The sequence below is a fragment of the Cynocephalus volans genome, chromosome 5, assembly GCF_027409185.1.
Source record: "Cynocephalus volans isolate mCynVol1 chromosome 5, mCynVol1.pri, whole genome shotgun sequence".
Lineage (NCBI taxonomy): Eukaryota > Metazoa > Chordata > Mammalia > Dermoptera > Cynocephalidae > Cynocephalus > Cynocephalus volans.
The window spans coordinates 128,439,604-128,465,182 of record NC_084464.1 but is presented as its reverse complement, the minus strand read 5'-3'; the positions used below and the strand labels follow the sequence as shown (position 1 = coordinate 128,465,182).

The following is a 25,579-nucleotide window of genomic DNA, read 5'->3' as shown; positions in this document are numbered from 1 at the left end:
ATGGCTTTCAGTCCTTTCTGGGCCTGTGCAATAGTCAGTTGTGTTTCTGCTTCTTTAGCAAAAGCATCCAGTATCTTGGATGAGTATCCCCCTCTGTGGAAAGAGAGCCCTGGTCAGTTTAGTGACTACAGAGTGGAAAACGGAAAGTACATCATTAACCCCTGGAATTACCGTGAGAGAATAGGGATGTATAAAATCCTGTTGAATAATACAGCAAGAAACTTTGAAAAATTTTCTCCAGAAAATGAACAAAATATTTTATGGGGATTGCCTATACATCATGGATGGCAATATTATACAGGTAAGAATGACTCTCTTTTTCATTACAACATTTTAACTGTAAATTAATTAGGAAGCAGTACCTTGTATATATAACACCACCTTTTCCAAAATGGATTATTTTCCTCTCTCTTTCCCCTTTCTTTTTCTTTTCCACCTATTCTTTTCTTATTCCTCCTCTTCTATTTTTTCTTCTCATTCTTCTGTAATCTTTCTTTATTGAGCATTTATGAAATTCTCTTGTGTGCACAGGTTTTCCACTGGCACTGTTGAATAGAATTGTGTGCAATGATGAACATTTTCTATATTTTCATCCTAGCATGGGAGCAGGAGCCATACTGTGCTCACATGTTCTTACATGTAGTTATTGAGTACTTGAAATGGCTAATGCTCTGCAGAACTGAATTTTTTATTTTATTTTATTTCAATTTATTTAATTTTAAATAACCACAAGGGACTAGTGATTACCACATTCACTTATATACAACATATTAGATTTAGTTCATTCAGTACCAACTACTATTAATTGAGGTACTATTAGGTACTCAGTTCAGTTCTGAGTACTGTGGATTATATCTAAGAATAAATCAGTCTAGGTAATATACATTAAATATACAAGGATGTATAGGATTACTTTGCATTATCCACAGAAATAAATGTAGATTGGAGTGACACAGGAGAAAAAACACTTCTGTAGAAGAATGCTTCTGAAAATAATATCTACACTTAAGAATTAGAATGGAAATTTATTTTGAAATAAGAACATCATAATTTCAAAGCTATCTTGTTCTGGCTAACAAAGGTATTCAGGAAATAAGGGACCTTCACTATTACTTTCCAGAACACAGTATTGGAAGAAAGGAACCCATGAGAAAACGGGTGCTGTTGTGGAAAAGACAGGGGAGGAGACCCTGCAAGATCTGAACTGTGATGACACTGAGCTGGCACTACAATCTAGCTTGTCAGGGGAATGTCCTAATACCCATTATAACTCCTGTTTGTAGGCTGTCCTTGGCATAAAAAAGAAGAATATCTTAACTCCTGAGACATGGTTCAGGAGGAGCCCAAACATAAGGTCTACTCCAAACAATAAACAACTGGACATATGACCCAAAGAGTCATATGTCCACTCCTAGGAAAGTTTTCTACCCTGGATCCAGTGGTGGACAAATGGGAAGGTAGAATGTTAGATCGGTACCTTTCAAAATTTTATTTTCATTTAACACTGCAATAAATGGGTTTCTTTTTGTTTTAAGTGGCTGGTTTTACTTAGTATTTAATTGAATTGAAGTCTAAGATATAAACAGAGATAATCAAAACAGAGTTAAAAATTATAAAAATAGTCCACAAAAATATTTCTCCAACAGTATGCTAAGTCTCAATGACGAGATAACGACCATAAGTACAAGAGTAGCTCAGGAAAGAGAGTGGTAACCATGAGCTGAGATTATGATGGGAAGGAAGTGGCAGGACCGAAAAGGTTGCTGGAGGCATTTCTGGAATAATATTTACAAAGATGGCAATGAATTGCGTTGCGTTGGGAGCAAGACTAGCAGGTTGACAGGGCAACTGGAATGTGAAAGAGAAGAGTGGGTGATGAAAATCAATCATGGCCAGTTTAAGAAGTGTCTTCAAAGTCAGACTGAAGAGTTTTTATTGGACTCTTATGCAATATGGTTTTGTTTTGCAACACAATCTAATGTTTGCACAATACTTAAGCACCTTAAATATTTGCTTCTTGCTTGCTTAGCAGAGTTTTTTTTTAAAAAAACAAACCTTTATTAATGTAAAATAAATATACAATTAACTGCACATTTTAAAAATGCACTTTGATAAGTTTTGACATGTGTATGTAGACTGAACACATGGCCAAAGATAATGACCATTTACATCATTCTAAAAACTTGCTTTTCCTGTTTGTTTTCTCATCTCCAGGAACTTCCCTACCCTGTATGTCCGCTTTTCCTTTGCCCTATCTACTGCCCCAACCCTTACCAGCCCACTTTTCAACTTCACAGACAATGACTGATCTCTTTAGCACTGCAAACAGACTGCATTATTGTAGAATTTTCATATACACAGCTATGTATTCTTTTTTGTCATGTTTATTTCAGTTGTTATAATTATTTTGAGATTCATACATCCTGTTTTATATGTCAGTAGTTTGTTCATTTTTACTACTTAGTAGATAATTTAATTGGAAAAATGTTGGAACTGGGAGAGAATATTGGGAGTCTGCAGCAAGGTAAGGAAGTTCCACCAGTGAGAAAAAGGGACAGCTGTGGCAGGTGTAAAAGAATTTGAGGTAGATTTCATGCCTTCTCTCAAAAGGCTTACAACAGGGTTAGGAAGAAAAGTTAGAAATGAAACAACCAGAGGACAATAAAGGACCAAAGCATAAGATAATGGATAAAAGTGAGAATGTTGTGAACTGGGAAAATCTGGGCCTAGAATAAGGTTTGAAGTAAATTGTGAAAAAAGGACAGAAATTGTGATGGATTAAAATAAAAGTAACACATAAAGAAAGAAATAAAATGAGCTAAAAAAAGAAATTAGTATGGCAAGTGTGAGAGAAAAAGAGGGAGAAAGAAAGAAATGTTGGGAATATGAGAGATACATTACTTGTGCTTGGCAAATAATATAATTGAAAAATAGGATAAATTTAGGGCAGGAATTTGGGTTTGAATAATAATAAATACAGCACTGACTTTCTTCTTGAAAAAATTGCTATGACAAAACACAGTATTTAGTCAAATTTATTGAGAAAGATGTATTTTTTTCCCATGGGAAGGCCAAAAAAAAAAAAAAAAAAATCTTCCAGGGATAAAACAACAGGAGGAGGTTACACACTGGCTATAAAGAAGGAAGCAGTACTGAGTATATGGAGAAGAGTAGTGAAACTCCTCTGCTCCAACCCTCTCAAAGTTTATGAAGCAGCTTTGTTTGGCTATCGAGATCAAAAGTTCAGTCTCAGGCATGCTCACTCAGTTGGAGATGACTTGGAATAGTCAATAGAGGAGCTCTGTGGGGATTGGACAAAAATGGACCTGGAGCATAATGAAAGATTCAGGACACAAGATATGGAAGACAGCAACATAGGCAATCCTTAGATTAGCATAATGTGTGAACATTCTCAGAGAGTGAATGGGTTTAAAAGGAGAGTGTCTTAGAAGCAGATTCAAAACACTCCCAATGAGACAAAATCTAAGAACTAAGAGAGGAATGTTTCACATAACTGAATATTATTTTAAATATTTTAATATTATTTTAGTTTAAAAAGAAATAATAATTTTGAGAAATTTATATCCCCTACCAGAACTATCAAGATCTTTACTCCTGCCCACTTGAGGGTAAGTCAAGAAGAGCTGAGTGAGAACCTAGAATGAGAGAAAAAGGAAAAAACAAAATAGGTTCATGAGAAATGGACAGGCAAAACTTGAGAAGAAAGAACATGTGTGTGGGGGAAGGGAATGAGAAAGAAGAAAACTTGTATATTGCAGAAAAGGAATGGTCTAGAGAAAAGAAAGGGCTGGACTAATAGGTGTGTAAGGACTGAACCAGAGAGAGGTGGAAGGGACATGGAAGAGTCAAAATACTGTTGGGGGGATCTAGAAAAAAGGGGAAGTTAGCAAGAGAAGAGAAGAAGCCAGGTATAGAAATGGTTGAAAGGGGGAGAGAGATGGGCATAGAGTCAGAAGATAGCTGAAAGTATATGCAGGGAGTATGTGTAGAAGTTACAACATACGACAAAATTAAATGTGGAATGAACCGGAAAGGGAAGTTTTGAAAGTAGAAGTTAGGGGAGGATTTGGGGGCAGGGGAAGAAGGGACATAGAATAGAATAATGGCTAATATTTATGGAGCACATGTTCACTGTGCACTTTGCACACCCATCTTCATGTAATGCTCCTCAGTCCTCTATGAGGTAATCATTTTTAGTATCCCTACTATGTTGATTAGAAAATTGAGGCTTACAGAGGATATCTATCATGGGTCAGAAGTGGGTAAACAACTAGGATTTTAGGTAAAGAAAGTCTAGGTTTTGTTTAATGTACTTAGGGATATTGACTCTCTAACTCAGAATTAGCAAAGAGTAGAGGAGTTAGTAAACAGGAGAGACAAAAGCTACGGAGGATAAAAAATTAATACCTAGGAGAGAGAGTACGGAGTAGGGATATTAAAGAAAAGGAAAGAATATGAACAGGAATTGGGAAGCAGAAAGTTGTGAAGCGAAGAAAAGAAAGTAAAGGGAAGGGTGACAGCTTTTTCAGACAATAAACATTTTGGGCATTCTTGAAAAACAAAGTATCTAAGTTTTTGTGTATGCAGATTAGAAGTGGGTCTAATAAACCCAACTCTGCATTGTCTCTTTTCTAGGCAGATTAGCTGATCCCACCCAAAGGACAGACTGTGGCCGTGACTCTGGGGATCGTCTGTGCATCTCCGTGGACAGTTGGTGGGCCAGTGAGTTTAACGTAACAAACCTCAAATCGATGACCTTCCCAAAAAGGGTAGTTTCAACCTAGACTTCCAATTATAGAAACAAAAACAAAGACCAGAATTACCGATCTAACAAAAAGAATCTGTTTGACCTAAATCTTCTGAATGCTTTGAAATGAGATTTTAGATAGATATTTTAAAAATTATACTAGTCAGTATATCCAACTACAAAAATGTCAGTTGGAGGAAAGTAGTAACTTCAAAACTTGCTTGAAATACACAGAAGTAGGAATTTATATCACATTATAAAATAAAATTTTGTCGACAAGAAAAAAATCTAGATATATATTAGAATATTTTAAAGACATTAGATTTTCGAATTTAGAATAAAAACTTTTCATAAAAGTATAGTATTCTATAAAGTTTCTAATTTTTTACACTTATTGTACTTCAAAATTTATTTTGTAATTGAAAATTGCAGTGTAATTATTATCTGTGACTTAAAATAATATATCTATAACATAAATCCATTTTGCATTATGGCAGTATGGTTTTTAAGAGAAGTATATTTAAGTTGCATATGATCCTTAGGGAAATTTCTGATATAATTTCCAAAGTGCCCAGAACTATTGCTTAAATTTTATGACATTTCTTTTATAAGAGATTTCTTTACATCAAAAACAACCTCTTTTTGACATTAACAATATTTATAATAACTTTTTGTTTATACAGACCTTAATTATTACCTTTCGGCAATGCCCTTCCTTGCTGCGGTTGATTCTGGCATAATGGGGATATCATCAGACAATGTCATCCTTTTGCCACCATCCAAGGATCTGATGAATTTTTGTTATAACATTTCTAGCTGTCATTCAGCCTTTCCAGAAGCGATGAAAATGTGGAATGAATTTTACCAGGTTTTTCTGTAATGCTTAAATTAATAATCTTCAAAGGTAGCCAAATAATTTTTGAATAATGTATTATGCAGGATTTTTTATGCATTGAACAATATGTTCCTAAGAAGTAATTCTTAACACAGAAATTTGTATTATGATTTAGCAATATTAATATAAATAGATTGCTGCATGACATCATATCTTGTTATTCAATACAATACAGGATTGAGGCAGTCCTATGCACTCTTCTCACACCAAAGAAATTGTACACAAACATGTGAGCACAGAGAAATTATGGCTTGGTGGTGCATAAAGTGTGAAATCATAATTTGATTCATCATATTATGATAATTCATCATAATTTCAGGTCATCATAATTTCAGGTCAACTGAGCAATAACCTATATAGAAATACAATTATGGAATAGGTTGTGGTGAATTTGATCAGCTTAATTCAACTCTCTTGCTAGTCATATATGAGTTGACAAGCAATTATTGGATGATCAAAATCATGTATTGATGTCCAAAGCAAAGTGTCATAGATGAAAGGACAGATGACCGAAGATCAAGTTTTCCTTTAAAGAACTTGCTCACTGTATTGTATATGGTCAGATTAAGTGCTCGGTCTCCTCCCACTACCTCCATTCCTAACTCTTAAGACTTTATGAACAGTTAATTACATGACAGCAGAAAAACAAATAAAGTACTAAAGGTCTGGTTCTGAACAATACAAAATTTTGAACATTTCAAAAACAAAGTTGGTTTGTTCCTTTCAAATGGATTCAGTATTACTGGTAATTAATAAAACTACTGCTAAGCTCAGGAACTATTAAGTATTAAATCTTTCATACCTTAACTCTGAGAAACAATTTTCTCTTCTCATTTAGAATATTGAAAAATTATATTTGTAAATACAATTGATTTTCAAGAAGAGAGATTGTTATAAATGCCTAAACATTAATAATATTTTCTTTGTTGAATAGCATGTAAAATTACCTTCTAGTAGCTTTGATGACCTATTGAAGTACTTATGGGCTGCACATGTCTCATCCCTGAAGATTGCTCGTAAAAATTTTCGCAGTAGGTAAGAATGGATCCAAAGTTATTTTGATATGGTAACACTCTTTCTATCTTATGCTATGTTTTTCATTGAATTCTTTTTCAATTTATCTGTTTACTAATATTTCAACCATGGGACACTATATGATGAAAAGAAAACTGACAAGAAAATGTTTTACTGAATAGGTTTCAAAAAGTATTTTATAAGTATGGAGATAAAAGTATAAAGAAAAGTAGCCTGTACCACAAAGCATAACAAAATAAAAAGCAAGAAAACAAAACGCGAAGAGAAGTATAGGAGAGTCGGGTTTTTTTAAAGGGCTCTTTTCACACAAACTGGTGTCTATAAACCAAAAAATAATAATAATGATGATGATGATGATGACCAGGATCTGCATCATTTTGATCAGAGAATGTAACTTGGTTAACACATATTTAGAAGAAAATATCCAAGAACTATCTCTTTTATTATGCCAAATAGCTAAAATAATGTAAAAACTCTCCTTGTGTTATAGCAAATGAGGTTGAATGAGGCAGCATGACTTGGTAGGGAAGTGAATGACACTATGTCAGGGATGGTATTTCCTACCCAGAGTGAAAGAATGGGTGACTGGTTTTAAAAACATATGTAAACACAGGCATGCATGTTTGAGGATTCCTTGTTAATCACCTGCTATTGTCTTTCCCATTGACTCCATATCCCATTTAGGTAAACAAATCAGTCAGAAGACTTGCATTGCTTTGCATATTTTATCTGTTAGTATAGCTTCAAGGGCTGATATACATAGTGGCCAATGGAAGAGTTCATCTGTGAGATGAATTAGGATTGTAGCCATCATAGTAGATTATTTCTGTGACTCAACTGTTCACCGTATTTCTGATGACTGCCAAAGAGGGGTGAGGTTATTAGCCAAGGAAGTAGAGAGGTGGTTGTCAACATCAAGATTAAAAGTGTCATTATAGTTATAGAAAATAGTTCGTAAAATACTATTTTTTCAGTTGTAGACTTTTCCAAACACATACTTGTACAAAACTAAACTGCTCTAGAAAATAACATGGCGGGTATTTTTAAAACTTAATTTAATTTAGTTTTTAATTGACATGTAATTATGGTACATATTTATGGGCTACAAAGGGATATTTTGATACATGTATGCAATGTGTGATGATCAAATAGAGATAACTAGTGTACCCCTGACATCAAACATTTATCATTTCCTGTGTTAGGAACGTTCAAAATCTTCTCTTCTAGCTATTTGAAAATGTGCAGTAAATTATTGTTAACTAGACTCACCCTTCAGTACTATAGAACACTAGAATTTATTCCTTCTGTCTCATCGTAATTTTGCGTTCGTATACATATCTATCCTTTCCCCTCCTCCCCCCCACCCTTCTCAGCCTCTAGTAGGCACAGTTCTACTATCTACTTCTACGATATCAATTTTTTAAGCTTCCAATATGAGTGAAAACATGCACTATTTATCTTTTCGTGCCTGACTTCTTTCACTTAACATAATGTCCTTCGTGCTGGTCTATGTTGCTGTAAGTGAGAGGATTTTGTAATTTTTCATGGCTGAGTACTATTACATTGTGTTTAAATACCACATTTTTGTCATCCATTGATCTGTTGGTTGACACTTAGTTGATGCCTGTATTAGTCCGTTTTGTGTTGCTGTAACAGAAATACCTGAGACTGAGTAATTTATAAGGAAAAGAGGTTTATTTGGCTTACGATTCTGGGATGTCTGGCACGGGCCTCAGGCTGCTTCTACTCATGGCAGAAAGTGGCAGGCAGCAGGCAGGTGCAAGCAGATCACATGGTGAGAGGAAGTGAGAGCGAGAGGGGGTAAGTGCCAGAGTCTTTTTAAACAACCAGCTCTCTCGGAACTAATAGACAGAGAACTCACTCATTAATTCCCTCTCCCCCAGGGAGAGCATTAATCCATTCATGAGGGATCCAACCCCATGACTCAATCAGTTTCCAACACTGCCACATTGGGGATCAAATTTCCACATGAGTTTTGGAGGGGACAACACATCCAAACTCCATCAATGCCGTATCTTGGCTATTGTGAATCGTGCTTCAGTAAACATGGGGGTGCAGATATCTCTTCCATATACTGATTTCCTTTTCTTTGGATAAATGCCGGTAGTGGGATTGCTGGATCGTATGGTAGTTCTATTTTTAGCTTTTTGCAGAACCTCCATGTTGTTTTCCATAATGGCTGTACTAATTTACATTCCCACCAACAGTGTATAAGAATTTCCTTTTCTCCACAACATTGGCAGCATTTGTTACTGTTGTCTTTTTGATAATAGCCATTCTAACAAGGGTGAGATGATATCTCATTGTTGTTTTGATTTCCATTTCCCTGATGATTAGTGATATTGAGCATTTTTTACATATTTGGCCATTTATATGTCTTCCTTTCAGAACTATCTGTTCAGATCATTTGCCCATTTTTAATTGGATTTTTTACTGTTGTTCTTGAGTTGAGTTCCTTGTATATTCTGGATATTAATCCCTTGTTGGATGAATAGTTTGCAAATAGTTTCTCCCATTCTGTAGGTTGTATCTTTACTTTGTTGATTCTTTCCTTTGCTGTACAAAGCTTTTTGGTTAGATATATCCTTTGTCTATTTTTGCTTTGTTGACTGAGATTTTGAGGTCTTATCCAAAAACTATTTGCCCAGGCCAATGTCTTGAACTGTTTCCCCTATGTTTTCTTCTAGTAGTTTTATAGTGTAGGGGTCACACATTTAAGTCTTTAATCTATTTTGAGTTGATTTTTGTATATGGTGAGATATAGGGGTTTAGTTTCATTCTTCTCCATATGGCTATATAGGTTTCCCAGCACCATGTATCAAAGAGGCTGTCCTTCCCTAAGTGTATGTTCTTAGCACCTTTGTAAAAAATCAGCTGGTGGTAAATACAATTTATTTCTGCCTTCACTATTCTGTTCCATTGATCTATTTGTCTGTTTTAATACCAATACCATGCTGTTTTAGTTATTGTAGCTTTGTAGTCTATGAGGGGTCTTTGAAAAGTTCATGGAAAGATTTATATTATTTTTCAATTCTATTTTCCACGAACTTTTTGAAGTACCCTTATATATTGAAATCAGGTAGTATGATGCCTCCAGCTTTGTTACTTTTGCTCAGAATAGCTTTGGCTATTGGGGGTCTTTTGTGGTTCCATTTGAATTCTAGGGTTTTTCATTCTATTTCTGTGAAGAATGTCATTGGTATTTTGATAGGGATTGTACTGAATCAGATTGCTTTGGGTAGTATGATCATTTTACCAATACTAATTCTTCCAATCCATGAATGTGAGATGTCTTTCCATTTTTTGTGCCTTCTTCAGTTTCTTGCATCAGAGTTCTATAATTTTTATTGCACAGATCTTTCTCTTCCTTAATTAAATTTATCCTAAATATTTCATCTTATTTTTTTGTGACTATTATGAATGGGATTGTTTTCTTGATTTCTTTTTCAGCTAGTTTGTTACTGATGTATAGAAACACTGCTGATTTTTGTATGTTGATTTTGTGTAATGCAACTTATTAAATTTGTTTATTAGTTCTAAGGATTTTTTGTTGGTGTCTTTAGGTTTTTCTATATAAAAATCATGTCTTCTGTAAACAGTAACAATCTGACTTTCTCTTTTCCAATTTGGATGTGTACTGCTTTTTTTCCTCTTGTCTAATTGTTCCGGCTAGAATTTCCAATATTATGATGAATAAGAATGGTGAAAGTTTCCATCCTTGTTTTGTTCCCATTTTTAGGGGAAAAGCTTTCAGCTTTTTTCCATTTAGTGTGGTATTAACTATGGGTTTGTCATATATAGCCTTGATTGCTTTGAGATATGTTCCTTTTATACCTAATTTGTTGCAAGTAAAATACTCTCAACATCCATGAAAGGATGTTGAATTTTGTCAAATGCTTTATCTGTATCTATTGAGATCAGCATATGGTTTTTGTCTTTCATTCTGTTGATCTGATGTGCCACATTTGTTGATTTGCATATTGATAGAGTTTGGGTGTGTTGTCCTCCCAAAACTCATGTGGAAATCTGATCCCCAATGTGGCATTGTTGAGAGCTATTTGATTTATGGGGGCAGATCCTTCATGAACAGATTAATGCTCTCCCTGGGCGGTGGGGGTAGTGAGTGAGTTATTGCTTCATTATTTCCCACAAGAGCTAGTTGTTTATGGGACCCTGGCACCACTCCTCTCTCTCCCTCTTGCTTCTTCTAGCCATGTTATCTGCTTGTACCTGCCAGCTGCCTGTTACTTTATGTCATGAGTAGAAGCACCCTGAAGCCTACACCAGAAGCAGCTGTCTCAGAATTGTAAGGTGAATAAACCTTTGTGCTTTATAAATTACCCAGTGTCAGGTATTACATTATAGTATAGCAACACAAAGTGGACTAATACACATATGTTGAACCATTCTTGCATCCTGGAATAAATTCTGCTTGATCATGATAAATAATCTTTCAGATGTGCTGTTGTATTTTGTTGAGAATTTTTACAGCTTAGTTCATCAGAGATAGTGGATTTTAGTTTTCTTTTTTTTGTTGTGCCCTTGTCTGGTTTCAGTATCAAGCCAATGCTGGCCTCATAGAATGAGTTTGGAATAATTCCTTATTTTTAATGTTTTAGAATAGTTTGAAAGGAATTGGTGATAGTTCTTTAAAAGTTTGGTAGAATTCAGTGGTGAAGCTGTTCAGTCCTGTGCTTTTTCTTTGCTGGGAAACTTGTTAATGATTCAATCTCTTTACTTGTTATTGGTCTGTTCAGATTTTTAATTTCTTCTTGAGTCAATCTTGGTAGGTTATATGTGTCTAGGAATTTACCCATTTCCTCTAGGTAATCCAATTGTTGGTTGTTTGAAATAGTCTCTATTGATCTTTTGTACTTCTGAGGTATCAGTTGTAATGTGTCATTTTTTAGTTCTGATATTATTTATTTGGGTTGTCTCTCTTTTATTCTTGGTTAATCTGGCTAAAGGTTTATTGATTTCATTTATCTTTTCAAAAAAACACCCTTTTATTTTGTTGATCTTTTGTATTTTCTTCTAGTTTCAATTTTGTTTATTTTTGCCCTAATCTTTATTATTTTTTTTATTTTTACTAATTTTGAGTTTGGTTTGTTCTTGCTTTTCTAGTTTCCTGAGATGCATGGTAAGATTATTCATTTGAAATCTTTCTATTTTTTTTTTTGAAGTAGGTGTTTATTGCTATAAAGTTCCATTTTTATACTATTTTTGCTGTATCCCATAGTTTTGGTATGTTGTGTTTCGATTTTTATTTGTTTCAAGAAATATTTTGATTTCCTTTTAATTTCTCAGTTGACCCATTGATTGTTCAGTAGCTTGTTGTGTAATTACCATGTATTCATACAGTTTCCAAAGTTTCCCTTCTTACTAACTTCTAGCCTTATTTCATGTGTTCTGAAAAGATACCTGATATAATTTTGATATTTTGAAATTTGTTACAACTTGTTTTGTGGCCTTTCATATGTTCCATCATGGAGAATGTTCCATGTGCTCTTAAGAATGTGTACTCTGCAGCTGTTGAATAATAGTTTCCATAAATATCTATTAGGTCCATTTGACCTATAGTGCATTTTAAGCCTGAAGTTTTTTGTTGATTTTCTGTTTAGATAATCTCTTAAATATGGAGTATGGTGTGATCTTTCTTGTTGCTTTCATAATTCTCTCTTTGTATTTGATTTTTGGCAGTTTGACTATAATGTGTCTCAAAGAAGACCTTTATTTATACTTGAATCTATTTGGGGATCTTTGAGCTTCCTGAATCTGAATTTCTATATCTCCCCCAAGACTTGGGAAGTTTTTGGCTATTATTTCATTAAATAGTTTTCTTTTGCCTTTTCCCATATCTTTTCCCTCTGAAACATTCATAATGCAAATATTTGTTTGCTTAATGCTGTTTCATACATCTCATTAAGTTTTCTTCATTCTTTTCATTTGTTTGTTTTTCTTTGTCTGTCTTGGTCATTTCAAAAGACTTGTCTTCATGTTCAGAAACTCTTACATTCTGCTTAATCTAGTCTATTGTCAAAGCTCTCAACTGCATTTTTTATTTAATTCATTGAAATTTTCAGTTCTGAGATTTCTGTTTTATTCTTTTTTACGATATCTATGTCTTTGTTGAATTTTTTATTCAGGTTATGAATTATTTTCCTGATTTTGTTGAATTGCCTAGCTGTATTCTCTTATATCTCTGAGTTTCTGTAAGGTAATTATTTAAAATTCTTTTCCAGGTGAGTTTTTCTTTTTTTGAGGTGCTATGTTTTCTTGCTTTTTCATGTTTTTTGTGTTCCTACATTGATATCTGTGCATCTGGTAGAACAGTCACTTCTTCTAATTTTATGAAGTAGCTTTTGTAGGGAAATTCTTTTTCCTGTAGATGAGTTCAATAGTATCATTTGGGTTGTGCTGACTTTGATTCTGGGTGGGGCACAGTAGTGTAGTCTCTGTGTAATTTCTTCAGCTGTAATTAATGTCAGCAGTGTCTGTGAGTGTCTCAGTAGTCTAGGCTGCAGATGTTTGTGGAGGCTGTGGTGTGGCTTTGCCAGATGCTGAGTCCACTGGTTGCAATGGTCCTTGGACCTCTGAGGGATGGTACAGGCATATGGGAACTCTGCTGCTGGAGTGAGTCAGGTTGCCATCTGCAGCATGCCACAGGTAAGCCAGTTCTCAGGCCCCTGGGGAAGGGGTATGTTCTACTGCTGGTGTGGACTGGGTTGCCAGTGGAGATGGGCCCCAGGCAGTCAGCTGTCAGGTTCCTGGGGGCATGAGCCTATTTTCCTTCTGTTTGTGGGTCATCTTCCTAATATGCTGGACCACCAATTCTGAGTGCAAATTGTCACATGGGATTGGGTGCTGAGGTTGGGACTGCATTGCTGGGTCCAGCTGGGGTCCTTGCCCTGCAGCCTTCTTGATGGGTGAAGTGGGATGATGGTGGGGCCCCAGGGCTGTGAAGATACAGGGGCTGTTGGGCCCCTGGGCAAGATGCATCATAGCATTTGCTCTATCCTTAAGATGGCAGTGTGCTGCAGCAATCTGAGTCCTGGGGTGTGGGGGGACTGTGTGAGTTTTCTCTCTGGAGTCACATAGACTCCACTCCCTACACTGAGCTCAGGGCCTGTGAGTACTGTGATGATTGCAGGTGTCCATGGTGAAAATATGGACTTCTGGGGATCTTCTGCTTATCTTTTTCCCACAATAAGGATTTCCTCTTGGCTTTGAGCAGAACTTGGTTAAGTGCTTTGCTTCCTTTTCTATGTAGAAAATAACATTTTTGATAGTAACTCTCAAAGGATGGTGATATCAACACTCATTATTTGAAGTGTATATTGCTTGTGGGGGTGAAAAACCATGCATCCACTTTGGAAAAATGTTTGACAGTTCCTCAAAGTGTTAATATTTCTTCTTTCTTAAACTTGAGAGTTGTGATGTTTTGATAAAAGCATGGAGTGCTAACCAATTTTTCTGTAATCAAGGGCAAGATTAGTTATTTCATCCTCTTTACTACCATAGCTCCATATGGATCACATATATACAAGTGTGTTTCTTTCACAGCATTGACCAGGGGATATATTCTCGTTGCTTTCTGCATCCATCACACCTAGTTCCCCACATTGATATTACTTAGAGTAATACCAGGGGAAGTTTAATAAACCATGTGACTTTCATAATAAGTCTTGAAGGACGTAGGGCATGATGAGCAAGTTATAGGATATAAAGCATCACAGAGGGAACATGGTTGGTGCACAGCAGCAAGTTGTTCACATGCTCAGAAGATTGATACAGACTGTCTGTGTAGATGTAAAATGATTTACTATAAACTTAAAACTAAAATTTTTCCTCAGTAAAATGAGGAAAATTGTCTTTCTACCATACTTCAGGAAAAAATACCAAGCCACCTAAAAGGCAAGAAAAATTCCCTAATTCATTTCATTTTTTAGTGGTCACCTGACATGAAGATCATATGTTTTTTCAAAAGATGTCCAAGTTCAGCCGAAGTTTTGCCTTATAATCTTTGACTTTTATCTTTACATTTTAAAATAATGAAACTAGTCACATTTCAGAGCATATGCAATTATAGCATGCTTGATGGAAAAGGCTAAACATTTGAATAAAAAATACATATCTTCTGGGATAGTAATGTCCAGATTTAAAATTCTAAAAATGTCTCTTCACGTCTTCAAATATAAGGGCTAAAATCAACACCATGTTGGTACAATCTGTATTCTAAAAAGTAGAATAACAGCTTTTGAACAGATCATCTGTTTTGAAAATTGGGTTGGCAAGATTCTGAGTACACTAATTTTAAATGCACTTTCCCCCCACCCCCATTTGTCTATTAGGTTAAAATATTATTCTAAACAAGAAGCAGATTTTCAAAGAAACTGGGCTTTATTTGTGGATTATTTAGCTCCACCACTCTTTCCTACAACACTGAATAGAGTATATGAATTCCAGAAGGGCCTGCCATCACGAATACTTGTCAGAAAGGATAGAGCTCACTTCATCAATGACTTTACTAACTTTCAGAACTTAGTCCTGCTTGCTCTAAATGCTCTCCACAAAGTGCATAAGTATACAGGTAAGAGACACAGAAACTTTATTTTTCACAAATTCTATACATTGTTTTGATTTCATAAGTGATGAAATAGCATTAGAATCGTAATGATATATCATTACAGCAGATTGTCTAAAGAAGGAAATGTTGGCTTCCTATAGGTGTCTTTTTCAAAGTTTTAACAATAATCCTGTGGCTTTATGATAGATTTCACTTAGTAGGCACACACTAGGAGCTCTTCCTTTCTTGGCACTTCCTCTCCCACAGAATCTTTGCACAAATACAGTAGATCAATATCACCACACATTAGTTTGGCAAGGAGATAATGGAATCTCTATTTCTTTTTTGGATAAGTTTTATTTTAATTTATTTTACTTCATTTTTCATTTTAAATGAAAAACATAATAAACATAACAATAACACTGGCCATGACTAACAGAACCACAAAAGAATTGTGTTATACAAACCTTCCTCATCCAGTTCTACTGGTTACAACATGAAGAAATCTGTTCCCAAACTCTGACCTCAGAGGAGGTATATTTCTTCAAAATTTTCAAATCCTGGGTTTATTATTAGTAGAAAACACAGAAGAAAGTACATAGCAGGAAATTTGAAAATTACTATATGATTTGATTCCCAAGATATCATTTACCATTGTTCTATTGAGAGAAAAAAATATGTATGTGTGTGTGTATAATTTCTATTCCCTAAAGCAAAATTCAAAAATTAGATGTGAGTCAAATAAAAAAAAGGAATACATTATATATTAAATTTTAAAACTATGTGCATTACTTAGGGTAACACTTGCTGTTTAAATAAATAAATGTTCGTATTTTAAAGGCATAACAATGTCCATCATCAGATGAGTGGATACGGAAAATGTGGTACATCTACACAATGGAATACTACTCAGCTATAAAAACGAATGAAATACTGCCATTTGCAATAACATGGATGGACCTCGAGAGAATTATATTAAGTGAAACAAGTCAGGCACAGAAAGAGAAATACCCCATGTTCTCACTTATTGGTGGGAGCTAAAAATTAATATATAAATTCACACACACACACACACACACACACACACACACACACACACAAAATGGGGGGGGAAGAAGATATAACAACCGCAATTACTTGAAGTTGATATGACAAGCAAACAGAAAGGACATTGTTGGGGGGGAAGGGGGAGGGAGAAGGGAGGGAGGTTTTGGTGATGGGGAGCAATAATCAGCCACAATGTATATCAACAAAATAAAATTAAAAAAATAATAAAATAAATAAATAAAATAAATGTAACCCAAACTAGAAAAAAAAAAAAACAAAAAAAAAACATACGCAAATCAATAAATGTGATACACCATATTAAAAAAATAAATAAATAAAGGCATAACAATAACATTCTATATCTGGCTGACAGAATCATTCAGGATGTTTACTCCATTGACAGGAGGCTTTCTTACATGGTAATTCAGGGACCTAGGACCCTTTCATCTGTGACTCCATCAGTCTTTACAGCCTCACCATTGTATGTCCCCTGCAAAGTAAAAGGAATTAAAGAGCTTAAATAAGGCCTCTTTTAAAGGCCTGGGCCAGAAGTGATAAACATAACCTTATCTCACATACCTTTGGCAAGAATAGTCACACAGCCCCACTAGATGGAGGATGGGGCAATTTGTAAAAGGTAATTTTTACCCGAGCCTCACTGATAAAAGAATCACAAAATTTGGTGTTCTGCCAAACATCTTTGCCATACTGTCAGCTATAGAAAGTACATTCTAGACCCAGATGATATAAACAAACTCAAACATCTAGTACATAAAGAGCGAAAGATTGAATGGGTGGTTAGAATTGATTATATTTAAAGATTATAAATAACAGATTTCTAGATTTTCATTAGCTCTGGTTTTACTAAAATTAGCTTTGTATTTTTTAATGAGTTTTTAATTAACACTATATGATACAATAAAAAGAAATGAAGGGACAAATTAGAATGTAGTTAAACTAGGTATCTTGCTTCCTAGCCTCGTCTAGAAATTGCACAGTTCTGTTGATGCTCAGAATTCAGAAAAAGAGCTGAAAGCTTTGGCAGATGTTTTAAATTAAATCAAGTATAGAAAAATAATAAACAATACCATTAATAAAAATGTTTTTACACGAGCATGTTTGGTTTATAGTAAGTGAAATTATATTAAACAAAGTCCTTGACATGATATTCAACTGAATTTTTGACATCAGAAAATTTAAGATTTTGCTTTACACCGTAAATGAGACTGTATATCCTTGTATTTAAACCTTTATGCCTTAAGATTCCTAAGGATTCAAGTCTCCAATTTTTTCTTCTTTTGGCATTTTTAAAAATAGTTATTTATTTACCTCAATCACAGTTGAGAAAAGCCACCCAAGGGAAAGTTAAGTGTGCAGAACAATTATCTAACATGGCTTTCCTGCCTTACTGCGAATGCAGACCTCAGCTCAAGGCTTTTGCATTTTTCCTTCTTGCACGTTAGCTGATCAGTCCATCACGACACTTCTACTCAAAATCCACACCATTACGAAATACTTTTTCTCCATATTTTAGTAGTATTTAATTTTTAAGCCTTACTGAACTTACTTTATTTTGAAAAAAATATCCAATATATGTTTATTATTAAAAGTTCAATTGCTACAGAAAGTTATTAAATGCAAGTAAAACTTAGCCTTTCCATCATTACCTTCTAACCTCCATACCTTGATTCTTGACTGATATATTTTTTAAGTTTTTTTGTAGGGCTCACTCCTACAAAAAAAATATATGAACTCACGAATATAAACAAATTAATGAATTATTTGATAAAAACTTTGTTGTCTGCATAAAAAAGAGACCATATATATGAATGACATTGCTCTGTGCTACACATTTTTTACTAATCATGTGTCTTTGGGATATAAGCAAATCAGCCAATATTGACACATATTATTCTCATTAAATAATATGTAGCTTTCCATTGAAAGATTCATATTCTTTCCAGTTTTGGCAATGCAAAAGTGACATTCAATGTGTACTTTTATTACCTTAATTTTTTGGTGTGATGACAGAGTAAAATCCTAGAAATGAATTCAGGGATCAGATATTGCTAAATGGCAAAGAAATGCTATAAATTACGTTCTTGCCAAAACAAAAACAAAAACAAAAACAAAGCAACACAAACTATTTATTAAGATTCGTGTTTCTGCATAGACACCAAAAACGAACATTAGCAAGTTTTTTAGTTTGCAACAGTCTGATATGTAAAAAATGGCATTTCCCTTTTTATCAGTTTTTACTTCTTTAATCATCACTGTATTTATCATCATTTTCTTTAGTTACTAATGTATCTTATAAGTTTGAATAAGAAGACATAGGATATAATTTTAAATAGCAAAACATGGTATGCTTTATTACAAATGCATATGAACATATGCTAATTTGATACTAATTAAACCAATTTTGTTTTAAGTAATTTCAACATTTGGAATCAAAATGAAAATTTTACCTACAACTTTTTAATATCCTTACTGTTTTTCTAGGAACATTGTCTTTCATTGCATGGAAAACTTTAATGAAGTTAAAAGTTGCAAGAAAACTTTTTCTAGAGATTTTGGAAATTATCCTTCATTTGTTAAATTAAATGATTCTGGAAATCTATAATGAAAGAAAAATCTGCAATGGAAATTTCTTGAGAAATGGTACTCTCAAAAATTCATCTTTGGTCTAAAATATTTACATAATTTTGTCATTATCTATGCCTGTATTTTAAAATTTGAATTATGTTGCTGTTAATTTCCCTAATTAATAATTATTAAATCAATAACAACTAAATAATCTAAATAACTAAATAACAATTAAAATGTTTACTCTCTGATGTAGAATCAGTTGAATGTCAAGTGCTGATAAATCAATAAATGCCATTAAATTTGATTGGGTTTTTGGGCGTTATTCTACTAAATTAATTTCATGAAATTTGGAGGAATAGATTTTATGGTCTAGAGTCAAAAGGCACACAATTTTTTAAATTTTTGGATTTCTAAGATACTTAAAAATGTACTGCCTCGTTTATTGGTATTTTGAGAGGGTGTTAATTATCTCAAAGTTTGAAAAATTATGTTATGAACATCTCATTTTTAGTTCATACTTTTTATGGAGTACTTCAGGGTCACGGAGGGCAAAATTTCTCTGCTTTCATAAGAAACAATGAGCACTGACAAGAAAGTGGCTCTCCCTCTTGCTTGTCTTCTTTGAAACTTCCCTTCAATTGCTTTTATGAAACTTGTTTACCCAAGTTTACATAGGGCCCTATCCACAGAGAAAATATATTCACTAATAAACTATTCGGAAAAATAAAATGAATAAACTGAGCCAAAGTGTGGTAAAATAACATAGACATCGAGATCAGAGAGACTTAAGTTTGCATCTAAGTTCTGCCAATTTCAAGCTGGTGTCAGCTAGTTAAACCTATACAACTCAGCAAATTCCCCTGTACTTCAATATACTTATTGACAAAAATGAAGATTATTGAAGAGTCCACAAGATTTTGATTATAAAAGGTGACTAGTTCAATAACCAGAAGGTAGTGAGCATCCAGTATACCACATACAATGCTGAAACTGTCGCACAGAGTATACGTGTTTGATGAACAAGACACCGTTAAGATAACTTTGTTGAATCAAAAATCAGTTATTACTATAACATACAACTATACGTATTTAATTTAAAACCAGGAATTTAAAACCATGAAACATACTGAATTAGTACAACTTCACCATTCATAGAAACTATCTCCATTTGTTAATAACTTTTTAATCATCTTTATTAGTTTCTTTTTGCTGCTGTAACAAATTCCCACCCACTTGGAGGCTTAAAACAGCACACATGTTATATTCCAGTGGTGGAGATCACAAGTGTGAAATGAGTTCACTGGATGATAATCAAAAAGTTGACAGGGCTGAGTTACTTCTGAAGGCTGCAGAGGAGAGTCAATTTTTTTTTTTTTTTTTGCAGCTTCTAGAGGCCACACTCATTCTTTGGCCTCATGACCCCTTTCTTCACCTTCTAAACTAGTGGCATAGCATCTTCTAATCTCTCTCTGACTCTGACCTTCATGCCTCCCTTTTTTCACTTACAAAGATAATTGTGATTATAGTGGGACAACTGAGATTATTCAGGATAATCTCCTATTGTAATACCCTAACTAAATCACAGCAGCAAAATTTCTTTTGCCTTAAGTTAATGTATTTATCTGTCCTGGGTATTCAGACATGGATATCTTTTGGAGGACTTTACTTATGCTACCAGATCATTCATTAGTTTAACTCTGTTTTGTACATATCCAAGGATAGATATAGGAAAATGGCACATTAGTAGTTGCAGTGCAAGAAATACATGATACATTTCTGAGTGCATCATTATAGAGTAATATATGTGTTTTCTACTGATGGTTTTAATACAATAGGAATTATTCTGTTTCATATCAGAAGTGGCAGTTGGCCTGGAGAAACTTATGCTGAGTGAAATAAGCAAAGCACAGAGGGATAAATACCACATGTGCTCACTCATATGTGGTAGCTAAGAGAGAAAGAAGGAAGGAAAGAAAGACCACAGTGGTGCTTTGGACTTGCAGAGGGAGAGAACATTCCTTGAGCTACAAAGTGGAGTGGGGGGGAAAGGGGGAGGGAGATTGGGGATAATTGGGTGGGGGACATGGGGTACAAATGCAATTTGTGGTAATGGGTATACAGCCAGTATGAATCTGGCCTCCACATCATGGGCACGAGGGTGACAATCAGCTTTTTATCTCATGAATATTCATAACCAATAAAAAAAAGAAATGGTGGTTGGCCGTATCTTAATTAGTAATTAAGTTTCTAATTAAAAATTCATTCATGGAGTGAAATGGGTAAAATAAATTAAGAAAAAAGGGGGAGGATTTATGTAAAGAACACAAGCATATTGCATGGAAACAATGGGATGAAAGGGTACATGGTTTTCATTGGATATTAGAATGAAGAGCTGAAAAATCATTTAGGAATCAAATAAAATGCTATTTATATTTCTTGGGCTTTATGAGAATTTGTTTCCATTTCTCTCTGTACATTTTGTTTATTCTTCTCTTGGTATATACAGACTGGCTTCCTTTGCTCCGTTTGCACATGACTCATCCTTTCTGCCCAAAGCTCTAGAGTATGCGTCAGTTTACAAGTTATGGCTCACAGCCCATAACTAACTGACTCATCCTTGTCAAAATACAAATTTCCTGGAGACAGGTTTTGTCTGGTAGAATGTAGACTCTAAATTAGTTTCCCTATGTTAGTGTGCAAACTGGCTCCGATGAGATGTGGACAACTCAGAGGAAAAAATATTAACAATAACATCCCACTTTTTGCAGAGACTATATGGGCTGTTTGCAGGAAGGAATACATGAACTGAATAATTATCTACAAACTAATGAAAGAGGCTCACCCACGCTTGAGGTTCAAATCAAATAAAAAATTCTGAAATGAATTATTGGTTTAGACAAATTATTTTTGACCTTTATAATAAGTTAATTTTTCAAAATACGTAGCCTAAAAACCCATGAAAGATGACTTCAAAAATGCTTTCCATGTTTTGTGTGTTCTCATATTTCTACTATTATTTTAGGAAAATCAAATTTCTAAGTAGAAAATTCTAAAGCTTGGAATTTTTACAAAATTAATATCCTGATTATTTTCTTTTGTCTTTATCTTTATCCCTATCTTACCTTTATGCTTATCCCTATCTGATGTTTACAGCATATAATTGAGTCTCGATTTTTTTTTTAATCTAAGCAATCACAGTCTTTAACTTATATGTTTAGGCCATTTACATTTAATTCAATTTTTATATGTTTAGATTAAATCTACCAACAACAAAGAAGTGTGTCCCTTTGTTATCACTTTTACCTCATTTTGCCTTATTTTGCAGTTAGTACTTTTTATGATTTTATTTTATGTCTATTAGCTTACTGTCATCCATGTCACTTTAAAAATACACACTGATTGTCTAGGGATTGCAGCATAAAACATTTAATTCCAGTTTATTGTCAAATAATATTGTGTCACTTCATGTGTAGTACTAGAATATTACAACAGAATACTCCCATTTGTTCCTCTTCTTTGTTCTATTGTCATACATTTTACTTTTACAGATGGAATGAACATATCGTTATCATATTTGCTTTGCAGTTAATTGTCTTTTAGAAAAAAAATACTAAGTATGTGAATCTTATATTTGCTTTGCTTTTTATCATATGTAGCACTCTTCATTTTTTTGAGTTTCTTTTGGTATCAAATTCCTACCTGAAGAACTTTAACATTGTTTTGTAATATAGTCCTGCAATAAACAAATTATTTGTTTTCTTGTCAATGATGGTAATGGTAGCAGTGTGGTGGTGTTTGGTGTTTTTGTTTTCATTTTTTCACTGAAAAAGTCTTTATTTCTCATTCACTTAATTTTTCCTTTTTTTTCTTTAATACACAAATTTCTGATGAGATGTCTGTTACAATTCTTACGTTTACTCTTCTGTGTAACTTTGTCTTTTTTAATCTGGTAACTATTAATATTTTCTTTTTTTCTTTGAGTTTATCATCAGTTTGAGTGTCTTAGTGTTTCGGGGAGATATTTATCCTGATTGGTTTTCTCTGAGATTCTTAGCTCTGGGAGCTTGATGTCTTTCGTTATTTCTGGAAATACTCCACCAATATTTTTTCAAATATTTCTGCCCCATTCTCTCTTTCTCCTTCTGATATTTCAGTTATACCAATGTTAGGTTTTTTTGATATTATCCTACAGCTCTTTTGTTCTCTGTTCTGATTTTTCACTCTTTTTTCTCCTTAGTTTTATTTTGAGTAAGGTCTATTGACCCATCTTTGAGTTCAATAATCTTTCCTCAGCTATATGGGATCTGCTGATAAGCCCATCAAAGGCATGTTTCACCTTTATCACCATATGGATTATTTAAAAATTTCTAATATTTTCCTTCAATTATTTCTCACAGCTTTTATCTCTCTATTGAAATTACACTTTTATTCATGCTGCTGTCCATCTTTTCCACTAAAACCTTTAACATCTTAATCATAGTTCATTTTAATTCCCTGCCAGATAGTTTCAACAACTGGGTCATATATGGTCTGCTGTCAGTTGATGTAAATAAAGTATTACTGGAACTTGGCTGCATTCATAAATTTACATATTGTCTATTTCTATTTGCAATACAATGACAGAGTTGCCCACAAAGCGTAAAATATTTGCTATCCGGCCCTTGACAAAAAAAGTTTGTCATTCTGCTTTAAGGCAATATTAGTAAAAATGTGGTAATTGATGACAACAAAAACAAAAAATTTTCCACTGATCTAATAATAATAATAATACACTCATAACTCTCCCTACTCCACTGACAATTAAAATCGTTTCTCCTTCTTTGCAGGGATTAAGCACTGCTTATGTATTTGGTTCTTCTCTATGTGATTGTAAGAAATAAATTGCAACAAGAAGTCAAATTGAAGGTAATATTTGTCTATCACACATACAAATTGCCTTCATTAGAGATTATATTTTTATAGCAATTCTTTTTTTAATATCTCAAAGACAATATCTTTTCTACCTTGTTCACCACTGTACACCAGTGCTGATACAGCACCAGGAATGAGGTCGTGGCTCAATAAATATCCGTCAAATAGGGTCTGAGGCTTGGACAGATTTTTCTGATAAAGAGTTTTCTGGCAACTCATTGAGATTAAAATAAATACGAAGTGCATGCATACAGGGAAGGGCTGGGCCTGCATGAGCTCATGGTCTGCATATTCCCGAAAGGCTCATAATCCATAGTGCAGGGGTTCTGAATCAGCCATCTCCTGTGCATCACTCCTGAATGCTCTCGGCCTCTTCCTGGACTGCAGTCCCTGCTGCTGTGACCAGTTCCACACATGCTTTGATTTGCTTCCTGCAGGTGCATCTTGCCAGCTGGATTTCAGTCACTCCTCCTTCCTCTTACCTGCCACCCTGGGCGGTTACACCTCTGTTGCTACGTGGGGCATCTGCTAGAACCTGTTTGGTACTCAGGCTTGTTTAACTAGAATGGCAGGAGAGTTCCTACCATTTAGCCACCTCTGTTCTAAAATTAGACCTGGATTTAATTCACAGAGGTATGACTGAGAGACAATACAGAGGGGCCAATGCCATTGAAAGAAAAATTTATGACTTACATTTTCTGAAAGAAAGGAACGTCACATCACACAGGGTCACAGGAAAAACTTCAGGACAGTCAGGAAACAGACAACAGGAGCAAGGGGAAAGCATAGGCCAGAGCCCTTATTAAAGTTTCCACAGAAAAAGCGAGATAGGGCAGAGTAAATAGTTTAGCTTTGACTAGTATGAATAATTCCAGCAAGCTCGGAACTATAGGAATGATCTCCAGTTGTCTCGTACCTGGACTTGGAATGATTTAGGGCAGGGGAAATATTGGCTTGGTGTGTGAAACTTACAAAAGAACATGGGTGGGGGCATGACCTTGGATTAGCCTGTCTGCACATGAGAAAGGCGTGTTTCAGGCAAGCTGTCCAACACCCTCAGGAATTAGCTGGCCTTGGGAGGAGCAGTCTCTCCCCAGGTCTGTAAGGATCCTGAGAGATTATAAACATGTCCTTCCCTTTGCAGATCTATTATCTATCTATCTATCGATCTATCTATCTATCTATCTATCTATCTATCTATCTATCTATCATCTATCTATCTGTCTATATACCTATCTGTCTATAATTTTCTTTCATTTTAAACATAGTTCTGTAAAATTCCATAACATGGATATGTCGTTATTTATTCAACCAATAATTCATTAATGAATATTCAATAAAGTTGCTACAAAATACTAATTTTTTACAAATACAGAGGAATACGTATCTACATTATTTTGTAATCCAAACATTTTTTTTAAAAATTCTACTCCAATGAGCTAGGTATCTGTTCATCTTATGAGTCACCCAGTGCTCACGTCTCTGAAGGTTATGGCTGTACAGGAAACGTTAATAGCTGATTGAATGAGCCCCATCTTCCTTTTTTTTCCAGAAAAAAACTTTCTGGCTTTTTACAAACTTATTTATTCAAGCTAAGCACAGTCAGCATTTTCTATAATGAGACAAATAGTAAGTATTTTAAGCCTTGTGAGCCATTAGGTCTTTGTTACAACCACTCAACTATGCCTTTGTAGGGCAATAAAGCAACAGCCATTACTGTACATAAAAGAATGGGCATGGTATGTTC

General features: G+C 34.4%; 1 protein-coding gene across 1 annotated transcript; it reads left to right on the top strand.

The window, feature by feature from the left end:
- Positions 1-24,364, top strand: LOC134379152 (protein LEG1 homolog). Its single transcript, XM_063098358.1, has 6 exons — positions 1-301; positions 4,657-4,743; positions 5,452-5,636; positions 6,598-6,698; positions 15,071-15,309; positions 24,270-24,364. Exons 1-6 carry the CDS (start codon positions 1-3, stop codon positions 24,362-24,364), a joined length of 1,008 nt encoding a protein of 335 aa, XP_062954428.1.
- The last annotated feature ends 1,215 nt before the right edge of the window (positions 24,365-25,579 follow it).